General features: G+C 47.4%; 2 protein-coding genes across 11 annotated transcripts in view; one reads left to right on the top strand and one right to left on the bottom strand.

Annotated features, from left to right (window-relative positions):
- The window catches only part of SPINK4 (serine peptidase inhibitor Kazal type 4), a 68,748-nt gene extending 64,927 nt beyond the window's left edge, over positions 1-3,821 (top strand). For 2 of the 4 annotated variants that reach the window (XM_078061382.1, XM_036065071.2), the window contains 3 exons: positions 909-949; positions 2,330-2,442; positions 3,681-3,821. In XM_078061382.1, coding sequence (XP_077917508.1) covers positions 909-949; positions 2,330-2,442; positions 3,681-3,726 — 200 coding nt within the window. In that variant the 3' untranslated portion in view covers positions 3,727-3,821. Of the gene's footprint in view, positions 1-908; positions 951-2,329; positions 2,443-3,680 lie in introns of those variants that run through there. The other 2 variants (XR_013443730.1, XR_004908574.2) reach the window with 2 other exon arrangements.
- The window catches only part of BAG1 (BAG cochaperone 1), a 39,153-nt gene that overhangs the window by 19,806 nt on the left and 1,099 nt on the right, over positions 1-18,248 (bottom strand). For 6 of the 7 annotated variants that reach the window (XR_013443729.1, XR_013443727.1, XR_013443728.1 and 3 more), the window contains exons 2-7: positions 17,674-17,802; positions 15,214-15,296; positions 13,360-13,473; positions 10,919-11,026; positions 9,645-9,707; positions 9,034-9,124 (exon numbers count right to left, since the gene is read on the bottom strand). Coding sequence is in view for 4 of the 7 variants with exons in the window: in XM_078061380.1 (XP_077917506.1) it covers positions 9,035-9,124; positions 9,645-9,707; positions 10,919-11,026; positions 13,360-13,473; positions 15,214-15,296; positions 17,674-17,802 (587 nt within the window). In the remaining 3 variants the exon portion in view is untranslated. Of the gene's footprint in view, positions 1-6,692; positions 9,125-9,644; positions 9,708-10,918; positions 11,027-13,359; positions 13,474-15,213; positions 15,297-17,673; positions 17,803-18,248 lie in introns of those variants that run through there. The other variant, XM_078061381.1, reaches the window with a different exon arrangement.

Consider the following 18,248-nt stretch of genomic DNA (forward strand, 5'->3'; position numbering starts at 1 on the left):
GTCCTGGGATCGAGCCCCGCATCTGGCTCCCCGCTCGGTGGGAAGCCTGCTTCTCCCTCTCCCACTCCCCCCGCTTGTATTCCCCCTCTCGCTGTGTCTCTCTCTGTCAAATAAATAAATAAAATCTTAAAAAAAAAATAAATAAATAAAATAAAATAAAAATTAAAAAACAAAACAAAACAAAAACATTTCCAACACCCCAGAAACTTCCCTCATGCTGGTCAATCCCCTCCCTTACCCCACTCTCGAGGCAACCACTGCTTTTTTTTCCCCACCGTAAATTAGTTTGGCCTGTTCTAGAATATCACATAGAAAGCTGTATTTATCCCAGGCTGCCTTTGACCTTGGCCCAAGATGCCCCTTCCATGTAGTATGTTCCTGGGTAGGGGATGCGACCAGGTGAGGCACTCTGTTCTCTGAGAGTAATTTCTAGGAAGGGACTCACTGTGAGTGGCCAATACTCCCGGCAGCTGAGGAAATGAGCACCCCAGTCCTGCCTGCGGGTGGGATGTGGGGAGCAGACCGTGGCATCCACCACTGTCTCCTTCCCTCCCCGTTACACGACAGTGATAGAGCTGTGAAGAGGAGTTAAGATCATGTGTTCTCAATGCCTGGTACATACTAACTGAATTATCTTATTATGTGGGATATAACAATCCCAGTGGGATCTGACTAATAAGATCAGGCTGGACTGTCACCTCCCAACTCTAGATTTTGTGTCTCTGTTCTAACAACCCAAAGTCACATCAGCTTTCTGGGATTCCCCACAGTCTGGTGATTCAATACCTCAATGCCTCTCAGAATTCCAGACTGGGCAGGAGCTGGAACAGGTCTCCTGACACAGTCCTCAGATGCCAGACCTGCGCCTAGAGCCGCCATCACCTAACTCTTGCGTTTTTGCCTTTCAGAAGTGCCAGTGTCGGCGGCAAAACTCATCTCCCCAAGGATGGTAAGGCAGCCGCTTCCAGTTTGGGCCCCAGGGTGCTGTCGTGGCCTTCCTTCTGCATCCATGCTAGGAAGCCAGCATTTTCCTTCTGTATACTCCCGCTCAAATAACTGATGGCTCCAACGTGGCTAGGGTGGCCTCGTGAGCCTGCATGCTCCCCAGGTTAGCCCTTCCAGGCTGAGTTGGCCCAGCTCCTCTGCCAAGGTCTCAAACTTGGCTTCCAGGACCTCAAGAGATCTGCCCCAACCTGGTCTCCAGTGCAATCCCCTGCCCAGACTCAGCAGGACTGAGCATGCTCTCTGCTTTGTGTAGTAAAGATGGACAGGCCACGGGGTTCAGGCCAGAGGTACCCTGGCCCCCGTGGTGTGTGCCAGCCTCCCCCAACCACACCCCATCGTTCATCCATCCCTTCACTCTGGAGGACAGACACCAAGTTGTCCCTGAACCCTGGCTCCACCTTGGCCCTGGGTCTGATGTCCCCAGGGATCCCAAAGCAGTGGTGCTGGCCTTCCTGAGACCCTCAACCCAGCCTTCACCAAGGTGCACAAGGAGGCTCAAAGCCACCTTCCCATCCAGCAGCCTAGCATCTTCACTGTCAGCCCATCAGACCCAGGCCTATTATTGTGCCAAAGAGCCAAGTACTTCTACATACATGACTTCAATTAACCCTACATGAGAAGAATACTATTATTCATTTACAGTGTTTGCAGAGGAGGAAACTGAGGCTCCAAGAGTGGAGACAGCTCTCACAACTTCACACAGCTCATCAGTGCAGAAGTCAGGCTGTTGGTCTTGTGACCACCGCCCCAGGCTGCCTCTTTCACCCCATCCTGTCCCACGCTCCGATCCCAGTCCTGACCCAGCTTCCACCCTGACCTCAGGCCTGCCCTGAAACTCTTTCAGACTAGCCTCATTTAAGACCCAAGCCTTGTTCCATTTCTCCAGCCTTCCCGTACCAGGGGCCTGATGGGTCATGTCAGCCAGGGTGAGTGGAGGAGCCCTCAGTGAGGAGGGGCCCCCTGGGAATGCTGGTGGTTCTGTCTCCTGGGGTCCTCATGAGGACCAGCAGCAGCGGTTCTAGTTAGACCCTCTGAGAAGTGTGTGAACCCGTCCTAGGAGCTTGAGGGCATAAACTCACCCGACACACAGACATATACCTGGATGCCCGCACACTTGGGTTCAGCAGACAGATACACACCTGTGTACACAGCCACAAACATACCAAGGGGCCCTGAGTGGTTAGTTTCACGCCCACTGGACCAACACTGGGGCCTCCTAGAATCTGGCTCTTCCCTGGGGCCCCTGACTCCAAGCAAAGTCCCTGGGTCCCTCCTCGTTGCCTCTGAATCTCTGAGTGCCCTCCCCACTTCCTCTCTTTCACAGCCCATCTGTGAGCACATGGAAGAGTCTCCTGTCTGTTCCCAGACATCCAACCTGGTCTGTGGCACCGATGGTGTTACGTATAACAATGAATGTCAGATCTGCTTGATCCGGCTGTAAGTCCACCCCACTCCTTCCCCTCAGCTTGCTTGCATGGGCCCCGCTTCCGGTACGTTCAAGTGTGAAAGGAGCAAGACTTGACCTGCCTCTTCCTTCACACACCTTGGACTGAGAAGAGTCCTCCGACATTGGCCCTAGCAGAATGAGCACAAGTATATTTCAAAGAAAGCACATGGTTCTAAATACAAAGCCACAACTAGTAGGGGGTTGGGGAGGGTGCAGAAACCCTGGGTTCTTTCCCTCGTTCTGCCCTTGACCACTAGGTGACTTCATTTGTTCATTTATTCCTCCAGCCAGCAATTATTTATTGAATGTCTACTATATGCTAGGCACTGGGCATACAACAGGGCATAAGCTAGATAGCAACCCTGGCCTTCTGGGGGCATATGGTTTAAGGAGGAAGCCAAGCTAACGGTCCACCAACTGTGGAGCACAGAATGCTCAAGGCTCAGATGGGGGCACCCAGGGTTCTGTGAGTGCAGGGCAAGGACAAGGGCAGGGAAGACTTTCCAGCTCAGCTCTGAAAGATAAGTTGAAATTAGCTTGGAAAAAAAAGGAAGAAGGAAAGGTAATTCCAAGTAGTGAAATGAGTTTGGAAAGGTCTAAAAGGGAAAGAAATGTTTGTATTTGAGAAAATATAAGAAATTGGATATGCTGGAGTATAAAGTTTAAAGACTGAGTGGGGAGAGGCAAGAAATGAGTCTTGAGAGGTGAGGAGGGCCAGAACATGACCTTGGTATGTCTGATCACCTATTCGATCTCCTTTCTTCATTAATAAAACCCTTGGGCTGGGCCAGAGCTAAGCGAGATCATGGAAGAGAAGACAGTCTTCAGAAGCTACAGCACTCTGGACAGAGAGGCAGGAGAGCGACAGGACACTTTCCTAACTTAGCTGGGAGGCAGTGAGGGTCTAGGTGGTTTGTGGGGCAATGATGTCTGGTGGAGGTGTGGCTAGAGTTCAAGACAGAGTCAGGGCCGGAGACAGATTCAGCAGCCATCAGACAACATCAGACATCCCGGGAAGCTCAGATCTCCCAGGGGAGGGTGTGCAAGAGGGAAAAGCTATAGAAGGTGTGCCCAGGGACCCCCAGGACGTGCCCTGTATCTACAATGGGTGGGGGAGGTGGGGAGAGCTCAGGAGAGTGTCTGGATAGACTGGGCCAAGCAGGGTCCCTGAAGGGTTTGTTCCAGTCCCTGATGAGATGGGCCTCATCTTTGTCTCCTGTGATCCTAGGAAAACCAAAGAGGACATCCAGATCCTGAAGGATGGCAAATGCTGACCCCCATAGCAGCCTCTTAAGTCATGAAGCTTCAGGCTAGAGAACAGTTTTGGGAGTGGAGGATGTGACATGAATAAAAGATCCAGCCCAACTCAGCCAAGTGAGCCAGTGTCTTTGGGGACTCCGGTGAGGTGGTTGGTGGTGGGTGGATGTGATGGGGATTTTGCCCTGACCTCCCTATTTTGAATCTGATGTCTTCTCCATCGCTCCAGTGCTCCTCAACCCTGTCACATGCTCCCCTAGAGGTCCCAGGTCTCTTCTGCTTCTTGAAGAGGTCAGCCCCTGTCCCCAGCACACTTGTCTGCCCCAGCCTGTTTGTCAAGAACCTAGGTGACCTCTGTACCTTCTGCCATTGTCAGAGAGCAGGACCAGCCTTTGGGAGAGTCCTACACCCCTCATGGCCTTCTCCTTGGGTTGTACCAGCACCCCAAGTCTTATACACACACACACACGCTGATACTACTGTCGCTAATATTTAGGTAGTGTACACAGTGTATCTGAACTACTTGTTAAAATACTGACCTAGGTCTGTAACAGTTAAAAACAGCTGCCCCAAGCCTTTGAGTGTCCCCCTGCACCTTGGCCACCCACAGCAGGATGACGTCCAGACCCTGCTCTGTTCTTTTGGTCACCATCCATTCTGACTGTTAATGCTGGCATTGGCCACAACCCCAGGCACACACAGCACACATGTGCCTATACAATGGCCCACAGAAACACACAGTATCCAGAAACCCCACCATAGAGGCCCTAGCCTATGGTCCATGTCAAATAACCCTCTTTTGGCCAAAGCAAATAGAAGGAGCCACTTGATAATGGTAGCAGAGGAAAAGAGTGTGGAGAGGGGCCTGGCCAGCAGAAGCAGAGCCACATGGACTCAGATTCCCGCTTCAGGATGGGCAGACAGAGCAGGAAATGTACCGTGGGAAAACACACTGGGAAGAAAGATGGGGCGGGGAAGGCAGGAACCAGCATTCCCCAGACAACTGAACCGTGGATGTGGGCAGGAACTGTTGCTGATAGATCTGCAGGTGGAAGGTCATCTATGGGCCCTGCTACTTACTGCTACTGGTAACAGAAACTTTTATTCCTCTCCTGCATGGGAATGATGCAGTATTAAGTTTGGCGGTGAGAAACCCAAATGCCAAAATAACAGTGGCTGAAACAGTTATTTCTCCCACACAGAGACCTATGCAGCATGCTAACTTCATGCTCTTTATATATTGTCACCCTGCTGTCCTCATCAGTTTCCCCTTCAATGTACAAGACAGCTGCTCTAACTCCAGCCATCATATCTACATTCCAGTCCACAGAGAGGTAAAGAAGGGCACTCGACTGCCTCTGAAGATGCTTCCCGTAAGATGTACATACTCTGTTTACATCCCATTGCCTAAAATGTAGTCTCTTGGCCACGCTAGCACAAGGAGACTGGGAAAATGGTTATCTGGTTGGCCATGTGCTAAGCTGAAAATTAGTTCACTTATAGGAGGAGAGTGAATATTGGTGATCTCTAAGCCTCTGTCCTAAGTGAGAAGCCCCTCTTACACACAGGTGGCACAGCTCCAGCCAAGCTTCCTGTCGGTGACACTCCCCTCCCAGGCTTCCACCCATGATGAGGAATCCCAAAGATTACAGCTGAACAATGTGCCAGGCGCCAGGCACCACTGGAAGAAATACTTAATTCCCCACATTACAGATGTGGAAACTTGGCCCTGTCTCTGGAAGCATAACTGTGGGCCCCTAAAGGCCCTATCTATAGCACATGACCCTGCTGCCCTGGCCATTACTGATTGGCCAAAAAATTCTCCCCCAGGATTTTTTGAATAGCAAATAAGGAAACAGGCAGTTCCTCTCTGGTAGTGAGCTGCAAGATGTGTGAAGTGGGGGCTGACAGCCATGTTTCCTACTTTGTGGAAGAAGCAGGATTGAGAGAATGATGCCGGCATACAAAGAAAGAGATGCAGAGAGCGATTCAAGGCTGTGTTTGAATTCCTGAAGCCCAGCTGCCCTCGAACATCCCAAGGCTACATGGGATAACTTGACATCCTGCCAATAAATTTTTTCTTTCTTTCCTTTTTTTAAAAAAAGATTTATTTATTTTAGAGAGAGTGTGCAAGTGGGGGGAGGGGCAGAGGGAGAGAGAATCTCAAGCAGACTCAAGCAGACGGAGTCTCACGCGGGGCTCAATCTCACGACCCTGAGATCATGACCTGAGCCAAAACCAAGAGTTGGATGCTTCACCAACTGAGCCACCCAGGCACCCCAATAAATTTTCTATTTCAACAATCTCTTTGGAATTCGGTTTCTGGTGATTTCAGTTAAAAGAGTCCTGACGGGCGCCTGGGTGGCTCAGTTGGTTAAGCGACTGCCTTCAGCTCAGGTCATGATCCTGGAGTCCCTGGATCGAGTCCTGCATCGGGCTCCCTGCTCGGCAGGGAGTCTGCTTCTCCCTCTGACCCTCCCCCCTCTCATGTGCTAGCTCTCTCTCATTCTCTCTCAAATAAATAAATAAAATCTTAAAAAAAAAAAAAAAGAGTCCTGACTACCAAAGGAACAAGGGCATCTCAGAGAAGATAACCTTAATGCTGAGTCTTAAAGGGTAAGTAGAAATCGTTGACTAAACAATGTGTGGGAGAATTCTTCTAGCCCTGTGAGGCTGAAGGATGTTTACAGGATCACAGAGCCCCATCGGCTCCCCTTATAGTAGGACTGGCCATGTCTCAGGAAAGTGGGCAGCGAGGAGTGTTCTTTCCCCGTTCATAGGCAGGGACACCCTGTGGATGTGCAGATGTGGGGGGTGGGGGCGTTGTGCACACATGCCCAGTTGCCCGTGCTATAGGGCCTCTCTTCTCCACCCTCAAATCAAACAATGGTTGTTGGTGCTGTAAATTCCAGTGCTGACGGAGTGCAGCTGTGGGAATTTCACTGTAGATGTGTGCGATTGACATTCATTCATTCTCCAAATATTTATTTATTTATTTTAAAGATTTTATTTATTTGACAGAGAGAGACACAGCGAGAGAGGGAACACAAGCAGGAGGAGTGGGAGAGGGAGAAGCAGGCTCTCCACCGAGCAGGGAGCCCGATGCGGGGCTCGATCCCAGGACCCTGGGATCATGACCTGAGCCGAAGGCAGACGCTCAACGGACTGAGCCACCCAGGCGCCCCTTTCCAAATATTTATTGAGCACCTATTATAAATAGACAATGTGCTTGAAATATGCTGTTACAAGACAAAGAAGCCCCTTAACCCAAGAAATTTAGAGTCTAGGGTTAGAGGTAAATATTAATCAAATAATCCCACCAATAACTCATGGTTTATCATGCTATTTATCATAAAGAAAAGTTATGGCAAATTGTGAAAGGATATCACCTGGGGGGTTTGATATGTTCTCTGACAGTAGATAAGGTTTCTCCATGAAGAGACATTTGAGTTAAGTTCAAGGGATGAACAGGAGTTACTACCTAGGAAAGGGGTGGGGGAGAGATGGTGAAGAGCTGTCCAAACAGACGAACAGCATATGCAGAGACCCGAAGGCAGAAGGCACAGAGCATCTGGAATCCCAGCGTGCGGAACAGCACACAGCAAACAGGCCAGTGGCCGGGGATGAAAGGGAGAGCACTGAAGGAAAGGACTCTGGCCTTTATGCACAGGGGACTGACATGCTAAGACCTGCACTTTATGACCACCCCACCTGTTCTGTAGAGAAACTGCTCTGCAGAAGGCCAGACGGGAAGTGGAGACCAACAAGGGGGAGGGAGACAGATGAGAGCGAGCGAGCCCATGCTGTGGGGGGAGGCAGTAAGTGAAGAGCGTGGGCTCTGAATCAAACCACCTAGCTTTGTATCCTGGCTTTGCCACTTAGGACCTTGAGAAATTACCTGAGCTCTCTGCTTCCTCACCTCTAACATGGGGACAGTATCTGTCTGCCTCCTAGAATGTCTGAGGATTAAATGACTAATATACCTGAAGAACTCAGAACAGTACCCGGCACACAGGGACTTCTCATTACGTGTTTTGGCCCAACACCACACAGCTACCATACAAAAACGATCATATAAATACTGAACTGCTGATTCAAGTGGGAAGTGGGCCGGGCTAGGCTGAGCCTCATCCACGTGTCCACCCCTGTCCTAGGTCACACCCGCACAGGCCTAAGTTCCTGGGGCTTCAGTGACTCCCTCTCTGCCAAATAAGGTCGGCCTCAGAGTGGCCTATTGGATGCCTGTCTCCTGGGCACTGTGTGAAAAAATGGGGTGATAGCAGTTGACCCGGTTATGAGTTCTAGCATACAGGGCCACTCTTGACTTTATTCAACACAAATTACAGCTAGAACCACAGAAGGCTTTTGCTTCTCATATTTCATCAAAAAAAGTTCAAACATTCTTTTGCTTGCGGACGTGTACATAAACTGCTTTTTAAAAAAAATAACAGTGGAGGGGGCCACAAAACAAATAGGAACAGCCTTGAAGGAAACACTGACCTCAGAAGGGTACAATGAGCAGAAATGCCTTTGAGGAACACCTTGGAAGTTTACGGTTGCCTTCACCACCTGCCTCCCTGTGGTTCCTCTCTCTGTCCCCCCAAGCCGTACTTGTGACCTGGTTTCAAGCAGAGATTCAGTCATCACTAGGTTCTAACCTTCTAAAGATTTACTTAAGGACAAGGAAGTCCACGCATCAATACGAGCCCCACCCCAGGAATGGGCCTCTGAGATCTCATGGCCTGTGGCTGGGCAGGGTCACTGGGAGACGAGGTCAGGGTCTGTAAACCAATCACCCAGCCACCTGTTCCAGAATTCGGTTACAACGAGGGATACTTGGACTACCCTGTGTGCCAAACATCTGTTCTGAGCCACTCCCAACATTCCTGACTAGCTGTAACTTCCTGGTGATTCTGGGTTACATCGACAGGCTACGGAATCACAAGGGCAAAAAGGCCTCATGAATCTGAAGACAGGGGTGGCCTATAAACCCAGAATTACTCCAACATTAATGAGAGGTCTCGCCAGCCCGAGGAAAGCACCCCAAGGTCGAAAGAGCTGGGAAGATGGGCAGGGGAGGCCCCCTCCAGACAGGGTGGGCTGCTGGACGGCACAGCCGCACGGAGACGGAAAGAGAAAACAGACAGGAGCTCCACTGCGGACTGCAGACAACACTTGTTCACTGAGAACAGGGGGAGTGCAGGAAAACTGGCAAGTGGCCAATTGTCCCCTATAGCCCTGGAGAAATCAGGTCACTTCAGTCCCAGAGAGGGCAGAGCTGGGGGCGCTGTTCTTCAGGGCAGCCCCGCCTATCGCCGCCTCACCTCACTCGGCCAGGGCCAAGTTCGTGGACTGTAGCCGCTCTGTCTCCTGGCAGATGTTCTGCTCCACCGTGTCACACTCAACTAGGAATGCCTAAAACAGGAATGCAGGGCAGTGAGGGACCATCTGGGGCCAGCCACTCCCTGCCCATGCAAGGCTCTTTGCTCAGCCATTATGGGGAACCCGCGGGTGACCAACTCAAAACGGGCTGTGGAGGGATGGAGCCAACCTGGGCTCCCAGGTAAGGGGAGGGAGGCAGAGGGCAGCGTAGGACCAGGCTTTCTGACAACAAGCCCCCAGAAGGGTGGTGAGAACAGGAAGCCTCGCCACTGTACTGCACAAGTTCAGGGAACAGTGTTCACATGAACAGTGCCTCCTGGAATTGTGTAACATGGCCATAACTGTTCTCTAGCCACCTTCCTCCTCAATGAGCTTACATTCAAATGTAATTACAGGGATATGAAAGGAGCTCTTCTCTTATGTTCTGGGCTCAGGAAATAACAACCAAAAGAAAGTCCACATCACACATCACACCTCTACCCTATCCTACTCTGCACACATAAACACACACACCAACACATTAAACTTTGTCATGCTTCACGACACAACTCACCTGAACCCTTTTCACCAAACCCTTCCTCTTCAGTCTACTGTCCTTGAAATTTTCTGGCAGAATCTGTGGAAGAATAAGTTGACACATAAATAATCTCAATAAAAGTGACATAACAACATGACAAAATACCCATAGTACACCAAAGTGAATGAGACGTGCATGTTCAGGAATGTATCCTTGATCTGTATCCTACATGGCCCTTCCCATGGTTCTCACCCCTATTAAAGCTCCCTTTGTTCTCATGGGAGAACATGTCTGCGCCATGGAAACTGATCTGTAACATGGACTTTGTCCTTTCTCTATTTCCTATGTACAGATACTATGTCCTGGCCATGCCATGAGCTCACTGTGCTTCTTTACAACTACCCTCACTCCCCCCGAATCCCAGGCAGAGTAATTCACCCTCAAAAATGAGGCATCAGGGGCGCCTGGGTGGCTCAGTTGTTAAGCGTCTGCCTTCGGCTCAGGTCATGATCCCAGGGTCCTGGAATCGAGCACCGTGTTGGGCTCCCTGCTCAGCGGAAAGCCTGCTTCTCCCTCTCCCACTCCCCCTGCTTGTGTTCCCTCTCTCACTGTCTCTCTCTCTGTCAAATGAATAAATAAAATCTTAAAAAAAAAAAAAAATGAGGCATCAGGGCACCTGGGTGGTTCAGTCATTAAGCATCTGCCTTTGGCTCAGGTCGGGATCCCAGAGTCCTAGGATGGGAGTCTCGCATGGGGCTCCCTGCTCAGCAGGGAGTCTGCTTCTCCCTCTGCCCCCCACCCCTGCTCGTGTTCCCTCTCTCTCAAAAATAAATAAATAAAATCTTTAAAAAAAAAAAAATGAGGCAGCCGGCTAGAAATATCATTACTGTCATTCTGTAAAAGGGAACGTGGGAGTCGATGATTCTCAAGTCTCACAAGAGCTGGGTCTGACTGACTTCTGTACAGGTAATGAGCCCAGTAATAATCAGATAATCAGTCACATGAGTATCATGAAGCCCTGTGTTTCTCTAACCATAAAATCATGGTCCATTTGGGTCCCACCTTTGTGAGGATTACATGCTTTTAGCATACATAAATAAAAATGACAAAAGCCCTATGTTGGTGCGATGTGAGTGCCTAAAAATCCAGAACTATCTTGTCTTTCTGTGTATCCACCAAGGACTGAGCACTGTCTGGCACGTAGCAGGCCCTCAGTATGCTCAGACAATAAGAGTGCATTACTGAAAGAGTGAACATGACTGAAACATAGTCAAAGGAAACTAGTTCTTCTCAGCTCAATATTTACTTACCAGTGTGTCAATCTCTTCCAAGATCTTCATAAATTGCTCAGTTGTGGCTTTTACTCTCCTATCGAGTTTGCAGAGAGCTTCAGCTTGCAAATCCTTGGCCAGAAAACCCTGTGCAGGAATAATGCATTATTGCAAGGGTTCCTTGAGGCTGACAGAAAACTCCAGGCTGAGGTACTAATGAAGCAGCCACACCCTAAGCCCACATTCCCCCAACAGGTTGGGCCAGACCTCAGACCCACAGCTTCATCTCTTGGAGAAAAGAGAGCCCCCCCAGGCACTGTAATAGGCTGCAGGCCACTCTAGCTCACATGGCCCACGGGGGCTGCTAACGCCTCCTGGGGCCTGGCTCTGGCGAAGCCTCCAGTCACCAGAGTATAGCCACACACAAGAACGCAGGGTGTAGAGTCCAATAGGCCCAAGCTTGAATTCTGACTGCCATTTACTGGCTTGTGATCTTAAGCAAGTTACTTAACTTATCTGAACCTTAATGTCCTCATTTTTAAAATGGAGATTATGATACCCACACCCCAGAGGGTTACTCTGAGGATAAAGAGGAACATAAGTAGACTCTTAATATAATTCCTGACACAGACATGCGCTAACAAATGGCAGCATTTACATTGTTTTTATTAAATTGTCTTGTTGTTTATTCACATTGCTTGGCCTAGAGACCAGTTAGCTGGTGACAATGGGTGGACAGCTGGGATCTCTGAGGATGTTTATCGAAGATGCAGATTTGACCACATGTAGTAAAAGCTTTAAACATTAGCCAGCAACTCCAAGTCAAAGAATTTATTCTACCCCAAAAAAATGATCAGAAATGGTCAAAAAAGATTTATGTCCAAGGATGTCCAGAGAAGCATTAATGCATAACGGTAAAATAACATTAGATAATGAACAACAGAAAATTGGTTAGATAAACCATGATACATTCATATATGTTACAACACTATGTAAGTTTTGAAAATTATGATCTTTTTTTTAAAGATTTTATTTATTTGGGGAGCCTGGGTAGCTCAGTCGTTAGGCGTCTGCTTTCCGCTCAGGTCGTGATCCCAGGGTCCTGGGATGGAGCCCAGCATCGGGCTCCCTGTTCCACGGGAGGCCTGCTTCTCCTTCTCCCTCTCCCACTCCCCGTTTCTGTTCCCTCTCTCGCTGTGTCTCTCTCTGTCAAATAAATAAATAAAATCTTAAAAAAAAAAAAAAGATTTTTATTTGAGAGAGAGAGCAAGCGTGAGCAGGGGAAGGGGCAGAGGTAGAAGCAGACTCCCCAATGAACAGGGAGCCCGATGCAGACGTTTAACCGACTGAGCCACACAAGTGCCCCAAGTATGATCATTTTTAATGACATAGGAAAATGTTCAGTTTTATTATCCTATAAAAGAACAATTTACAAAGTGTACACAACACTGTATCACCTTTTTTAAGATGCAAAAACATATTCCAGTCTTTAGTACTGGTTATCTTTTGAGTCAGGGCCTTATAGGTATTAGTGCCCATATGTTTGCCTAAAAGTTATACAATTCGCATGTATTACTTTTGTAATTAAAACAGAAACCTACATCTATTAACGTTATAAACTGAGGGGGAAAAAAATATGTGGTTTGGGGCTAGTTCACAATCCTCAGCATTTTTTTGTTTTTGTTTTTTTAAAGATTTCATCTATCCATTTGCAGAGAGAGAGAGAGCACAAGCAGGAGGAGGGGCAGGCAGGGAAAGAGAGAAGAAGGCTCCCCACTGAGCAAGGAGCCCGACATGGGCCTCGATCCCAGGACCCCAGGATCATGACCCGAGCTGAAGGCAGCCACTCAATGGACTGAGCCATGCAGGTGCCCTCTTACTTAGTTTTAGTACTCCTTCTCTAATACAAGGAATTGACTAGGAATGACCCCCTGCTAAGATCAAGCTCAACTTGGACCTTTTATGCATCAACAAAATGTTCTTTGTCTTGCTAAACACATTATAACAGCTGGGCCTGAGAGAAGCTACCTGTTCTATTTCAGACAATACATGACCCTGGCATGGCAGGTGCTCTCCTAGGAGCACAAACGGATGCTGGCTGGGGTTTGAAAATGGCAATGACAATAACACTTATAAAGCACTTAATATGCGTCAGACTCAAACTACATCATTTGTTTTTAGTTTGTTTTTTTTAAGTAAGCTCTATGCCCAATGTGGGGCTTGAACTCACGACTCCGAGATCAAGAGTCACGTGCTCGACCGACTGAGCCACCCAGGTGCCCCTCAAACTGCATCATTTAATCCTCACACCAACCCTAAGAGGAAGTACCATCATTTTTCCCTTTTTACAGATGTGGAACTTGAGACAAGGCAAACTTGCCCACAGAAATAGAAAGGGTAAAGCCAAGACATGACCAGGGAATCGGACTAGAGAGCCTGCCCTCACAGCCACACATTTGTATCTCCCCAAAGAGAGTGACCTGTTGGATTCCAGTAAGCTCTTTATTCAACTCTTCCAGTTGGTCAGCTATCTTCTCCACAGATTTCTCCAAATCTTTCAATTTCTTTAGTTCAACCTCTTCCTCTGGACTGTTCTAAAATGTTTAAGAATAAAATGAAGTCAATAATCACCAAGAACAGTAGCTTCTGACTGGAAAGAAAAAAAAAATCTGACCACAACTGGGCTAAACCACTCACCTAGAAAAAACAGCCTTAACTCTGCTGCTTCTTGGAAAGCAAGCTGGAGGGTTACACATGAAGGTTTTCTACCTACAAAGACTCTAGACTAGAGAGAAGATACTAAGTAAACATTCTGCAAGGACCCAGACAGCTTGGGAGCCAATCTAAGTGCCAGAGTCAACCTGAGCCTGGGGCTGACTCCAGACTGAAGCCTCCAGGAGGAACAGATGACAGTGAACACCTACGAGGAGTCCAGAATGGTGAGACAGGTGGAATTCTACCATTCTTTTAAATGAATTCCTAAGTGTCACCCACAACTGAGCTCTCCCATTTGTTAAGATGATGACAATGATGAATACTTTTGTTGAGCATTCTCTCCACTACACTAAAACTACTTTATCTGGACTATTGTTTTAAGCCTTACTACAACCCAGTGAGGAAAATAGTGTTCTAGATGATGAAACTGAGGTTTAATGTAAAGTAACCTAAGGTCACACAGCCTAAACGAGGTGGAACGGAGACTTGGCTTCACACATCCCAGGGCAGCTCAAATTAGGGGTTCTATAATTTCTTCAAACTCAACCCTTAGGTTCTGCCCATTGCCCAGAACTATTCTCCCTGAACCTTAAGACAGAAATTTAGAATATTTCCCCTTTATCGTCTAAACAATAGGTAGTCAGGGCCAGCAGTTTCCTGCTTTTATACTACCCAAAATTGTTCACATTCTTCTTTGTGGCCAAATCCTGAGTGCCAGACTCCTGGCTGTTCTGCGGCTGGACTAGATCTTCTTTGCCTCCACGTTGCTAATCTTTGCCCTCTCTCCACTCTGAATAAGCCACCTCACTCAAAATAAGGAAACTTCCTATAACCAACAATTTCACTGTGTCACAATGCAGGGCTGGCCATAACCCTCTCTCATCACCCCAGGGGCTACTGTCCTCACCAACTGGCTCTTTTCCTCCCTCGGTTCTTTTTTTTTTTTTTTAAGATTTTATTTATTTATTTGACAAAGAGAGAGCGAGAGAGGAAACACAAGCAGGGGGAGTGGAAGAGGGAGAAGCAGACTTCCTGCCGAGCAGGGAGCCCGACGTGGGGCTCGATCCCAGGATCCTGGGATCATGACCCAAGCCGAAGGCAGACACTTAACCAACTGAGCCTCCGAGGCCCCCTTCCTCCCTTGGTTCTTTAGGCTGAACCTTTCTTTTGAGCCAAAGAAGGCTTTCCCTTGTGGAAGATTTTAGTGGAAAGGGTGTTTAAAGGGAGAGAGACTCATGAAATTTGCAGAGGACTTATTTTAAAAATTTACAGACTTATTTTAACAAAAGTTTCTCTTGTAAATCCCCTCCAAGTGAGTAAGGTCTGACTCAGGCACCATTTTAACCAGATTGAGATCCACCACCAAGACAAGAGCTACATTATTGAAGTAGCATAACTGTTCATAATTCCCAGAGCAAAAGTCATAACCCACAGGAGCCGGAGGGCATGGGAATAACAAACCTGGCAAGCCCATCAAATAAATGGAACTACATCTGTTTGGAGAGAGCTATTTCACTAATGTAGAATCCGGGTTCCCAATTTGGCCTTCTAAATGGAAATATGTATAGAAGACCTTAGTCATTTGATTCTGGGGTATTCTGGTAGAAAAAGCAATTTACCTTTTTCCCAATTAACATGACCCGGCAACCATTTTGTATTCCGAGTGCTGACAATGGCTTCTCCATTTCCTTCAGAGATTTTCCTGAAAAGAGAAGTTATGCCAAGTGGTAACAACTGTACAACATTGAAAATAGATTTCAGCAAGGTTACAGGAAATAGACAAGTGTGTTCACTAATGAGAAGAGGATAAATTGGCATAACCTTTTCCAAAGGTGTCTTGATCCAGTAATTTCATCTTGGATTTTATCCCAAACAACTGGACATATGCCTGCACAGTAAGTGTTATATAATAATTTTCAATGCAACCTTAATCATAATAGTGAGAAACTAGAAAGGGACAAACATTTAGGAACAGGGGTCTAATTAACTATACATCAGTACAATAGAAGATTTTGTAGGCATTAAAGCTAATTTTTTCAGGAAATTTCAATGCCCCAATAAATGCTGATGGCTCAGTTTTATAAGAAAAATGTTATAAAATTGGTATAGTCAATATAATCTCAGTTTCGTCAACTAAACACACACACACACACACACACACAAATAAAAACCCACACTTCTGGGGCGCCTGGGTGGCTCAGTCGGTTAAGCGGCTGCCTTCGGCTCAGGTCATGATCCCAGGGTCCTGGGATCGAGCCCCACGTCGGGCTCCTTCCTCAGCAGGGAGCCTGCTTCTCCCTCTCCCTCTGCTTGGCACTCCACCTGCTTGTGCTCTCCCTCTCTCTCTATCAAATAAATAAATAAAATCTTTAAAAAAAAAACAAAACCCACACTTCAGGATGCCTGTACAAATGGATAGAAATATGCTGAAATGTAATGAGGGATTTTATCCAGGAGACCATTTTCTTCTTTGTGCTTTCCTCTATTTTGAAACATGGACTTCTATTGCCTTTTATAATTCCGTAATAAAATAGTTGTTGTTGTTTTTTTTTAAGATTTTATTTACTTATTTGACAGAGAGAGACACAGCAAGAGAGGGAACACAAGCAGGGGGAGTGGGAGAGGGAGAAGCAGGCTTCCCTTGGAGCAGGGAGCCCGATGCGGGGCTCGATCCCAGGACCCTGGGATCAGGACCTAAGCTGAAGGCAGACGCTTAACGACTGAGACACCCAGGCGCCCCCATAATGAAATAGTTTTAAAAAGAAAACACAAGGAGTTGCTCTATGACATATAAATAAAAAATGCTTCCCACCACTAAATTCTTTTTTTTTTTTTTTTTAAGATTTTATTTATTTGAGAGATAGAGAGCATGAGCAGAAAGAGGAGCAGAGGGAGAGGGAGAAGCAGGCTCCCCACTGAGCAGGGAGCCCAGACACAGGGCTCAATCCCAGGACCCTTGGGCCATGATGTGAGCCGAAGGCAGACGCTTAACCGATTGAGCCACCCAGGCGCCCCCCCTTCACTAAATCCTTTATGACTAGCACCAAATGGGATAAATTTGGCCCCATCAGATATCATGATAATGAGTTCCCATGGGAATGGGAAGAAAGAGTGGGTCCTAGCAGAAATCAGCATCATCCACTGGGCTTGCCACAACTAGGCCCCTGGTAAGTTTGTTCAACATCTCTGTGTCAGCACTATGCTGAGCATTAGACACAGCAGTATCTTCCCTCAAAGAGTTAGTTATTCTAACAGAGAAATCAGATGTTCAGCAACTATGAAAACAATTATTTAATAGTAATTTCAATACAAGTTATGCAGAAGTGGTAGGGAGTTTGATCTGTACATATGATGGGAAGAGGATCTAAACTAACTTCGCCATAGAAGACTACCCATGTGCTTTCACCACAAATGGTAAGACTGCTGCCATCCTCATGGGACTTGAACTCTAATACCTGTCCAAGTGTTTGAAAGTGTCCTGTAGGGGCGCCTGGGTGGCTCAGTTGTTAAGCATCTGCCTTCGGCTCAGGTCATGATCTCAGGGTCCTGGGATCGAGCCCCACATCGGGCTCCCTGCTCGGCGGGAAGCCTGCTTCTCCCTCTCCCACTCCCCCTGCTTGTGTTCCCTCTCTTGCTGTGCCTCTCTCTGTCAAATAAATAAATAAAATCTTTAAAAAAAAAAAAAAGAAAAAAAGAAAGTGTCCTGTAGGGGCGCCTGGGTGGCTCAGTCGTTAAGCGTCTGCCTTCAGCTCAGGTCATGATCCCAGGGTGCTGGGATCGAGTCCCGCATTGGGCTCCCTGCTCAGCGGGAAGCCTGCTTCTCCCTCTCCCACTCCCCCTGCTTGTGTTCCCTCTCCCGCTGGGTCTCTCTCTGTCAAATAAATAAATAAAATCTTTAAAAAAAAAAGTGTCCTGTACGTAGTAGGTCCTCAATAAAATGTGCTGAAGGAATGGATGAATAAATAAGCAAATTAGAATTATCCCAGTTTAAAAACTAAGAGTTATCATTAGGTAAGGTTAAATAGTTTTAAACAGGCCCTTTAGCCATAAGGACTCAAAGCTGGAAGAGAAATGCCTACCCTTAAATATAAGTTTCTGAAAAGGCAGTGGGACTCCTGTGGCCTCTTCAACAACCTGGGCCAGGTCTTGGACAACTGGCTCACTACAGCCCTGCTGTGGGGTAACATGAAGATCGTGCTTCTCATTGCCTGGGGAGAGAGAAGAGTGTTCAGTGAAGAAAATTCTTTTACATAAACTAATACAGACTGACACTTTATTATATTTATTTACCCAGCCTTCAAGGCCCAGTTCATCTGTCACCTCCTCCAAACAGCCTGTCCCCACCATCTTCCCAGCTTCGTCTGGTGACCCGTCTGGAGGATTTTTGTTTCCTCTCTAATAATAACTAACAATTTAGTGATATCAGCTAGCGTTTTAAGCACTTAACATGCGTAAAGGACTGCTGAGGCTCAGAACAACCCCATGAAGTAGGTACTACCTATATTAATCCCCGTTTCACAGATAAGCAAACTACGTTCAGTCCAGTTACGACCTGCCTATGGAGACTCAACTGAGGAGTCAGAACTTGACTTCAGATCTGATTCCTAAGGCCATGCTTTTCATCAGAAGCCATCTGCTTCCTGTGGCCTAACTG

This window comes from Halichoerus grypus, chromosome 14, assembly GCF_964656455.1.
Source record: "Halichoerus grypus chromosome 14, mHalGry1.hap1.1, whole genome shotgun sequence".
Taxonomy (NCBI): Eukaryota; Metazoa; Chordata; class Mammalia; order Carnivora; family Phocidae; genus Halichoerus; species Halichoerus grypus.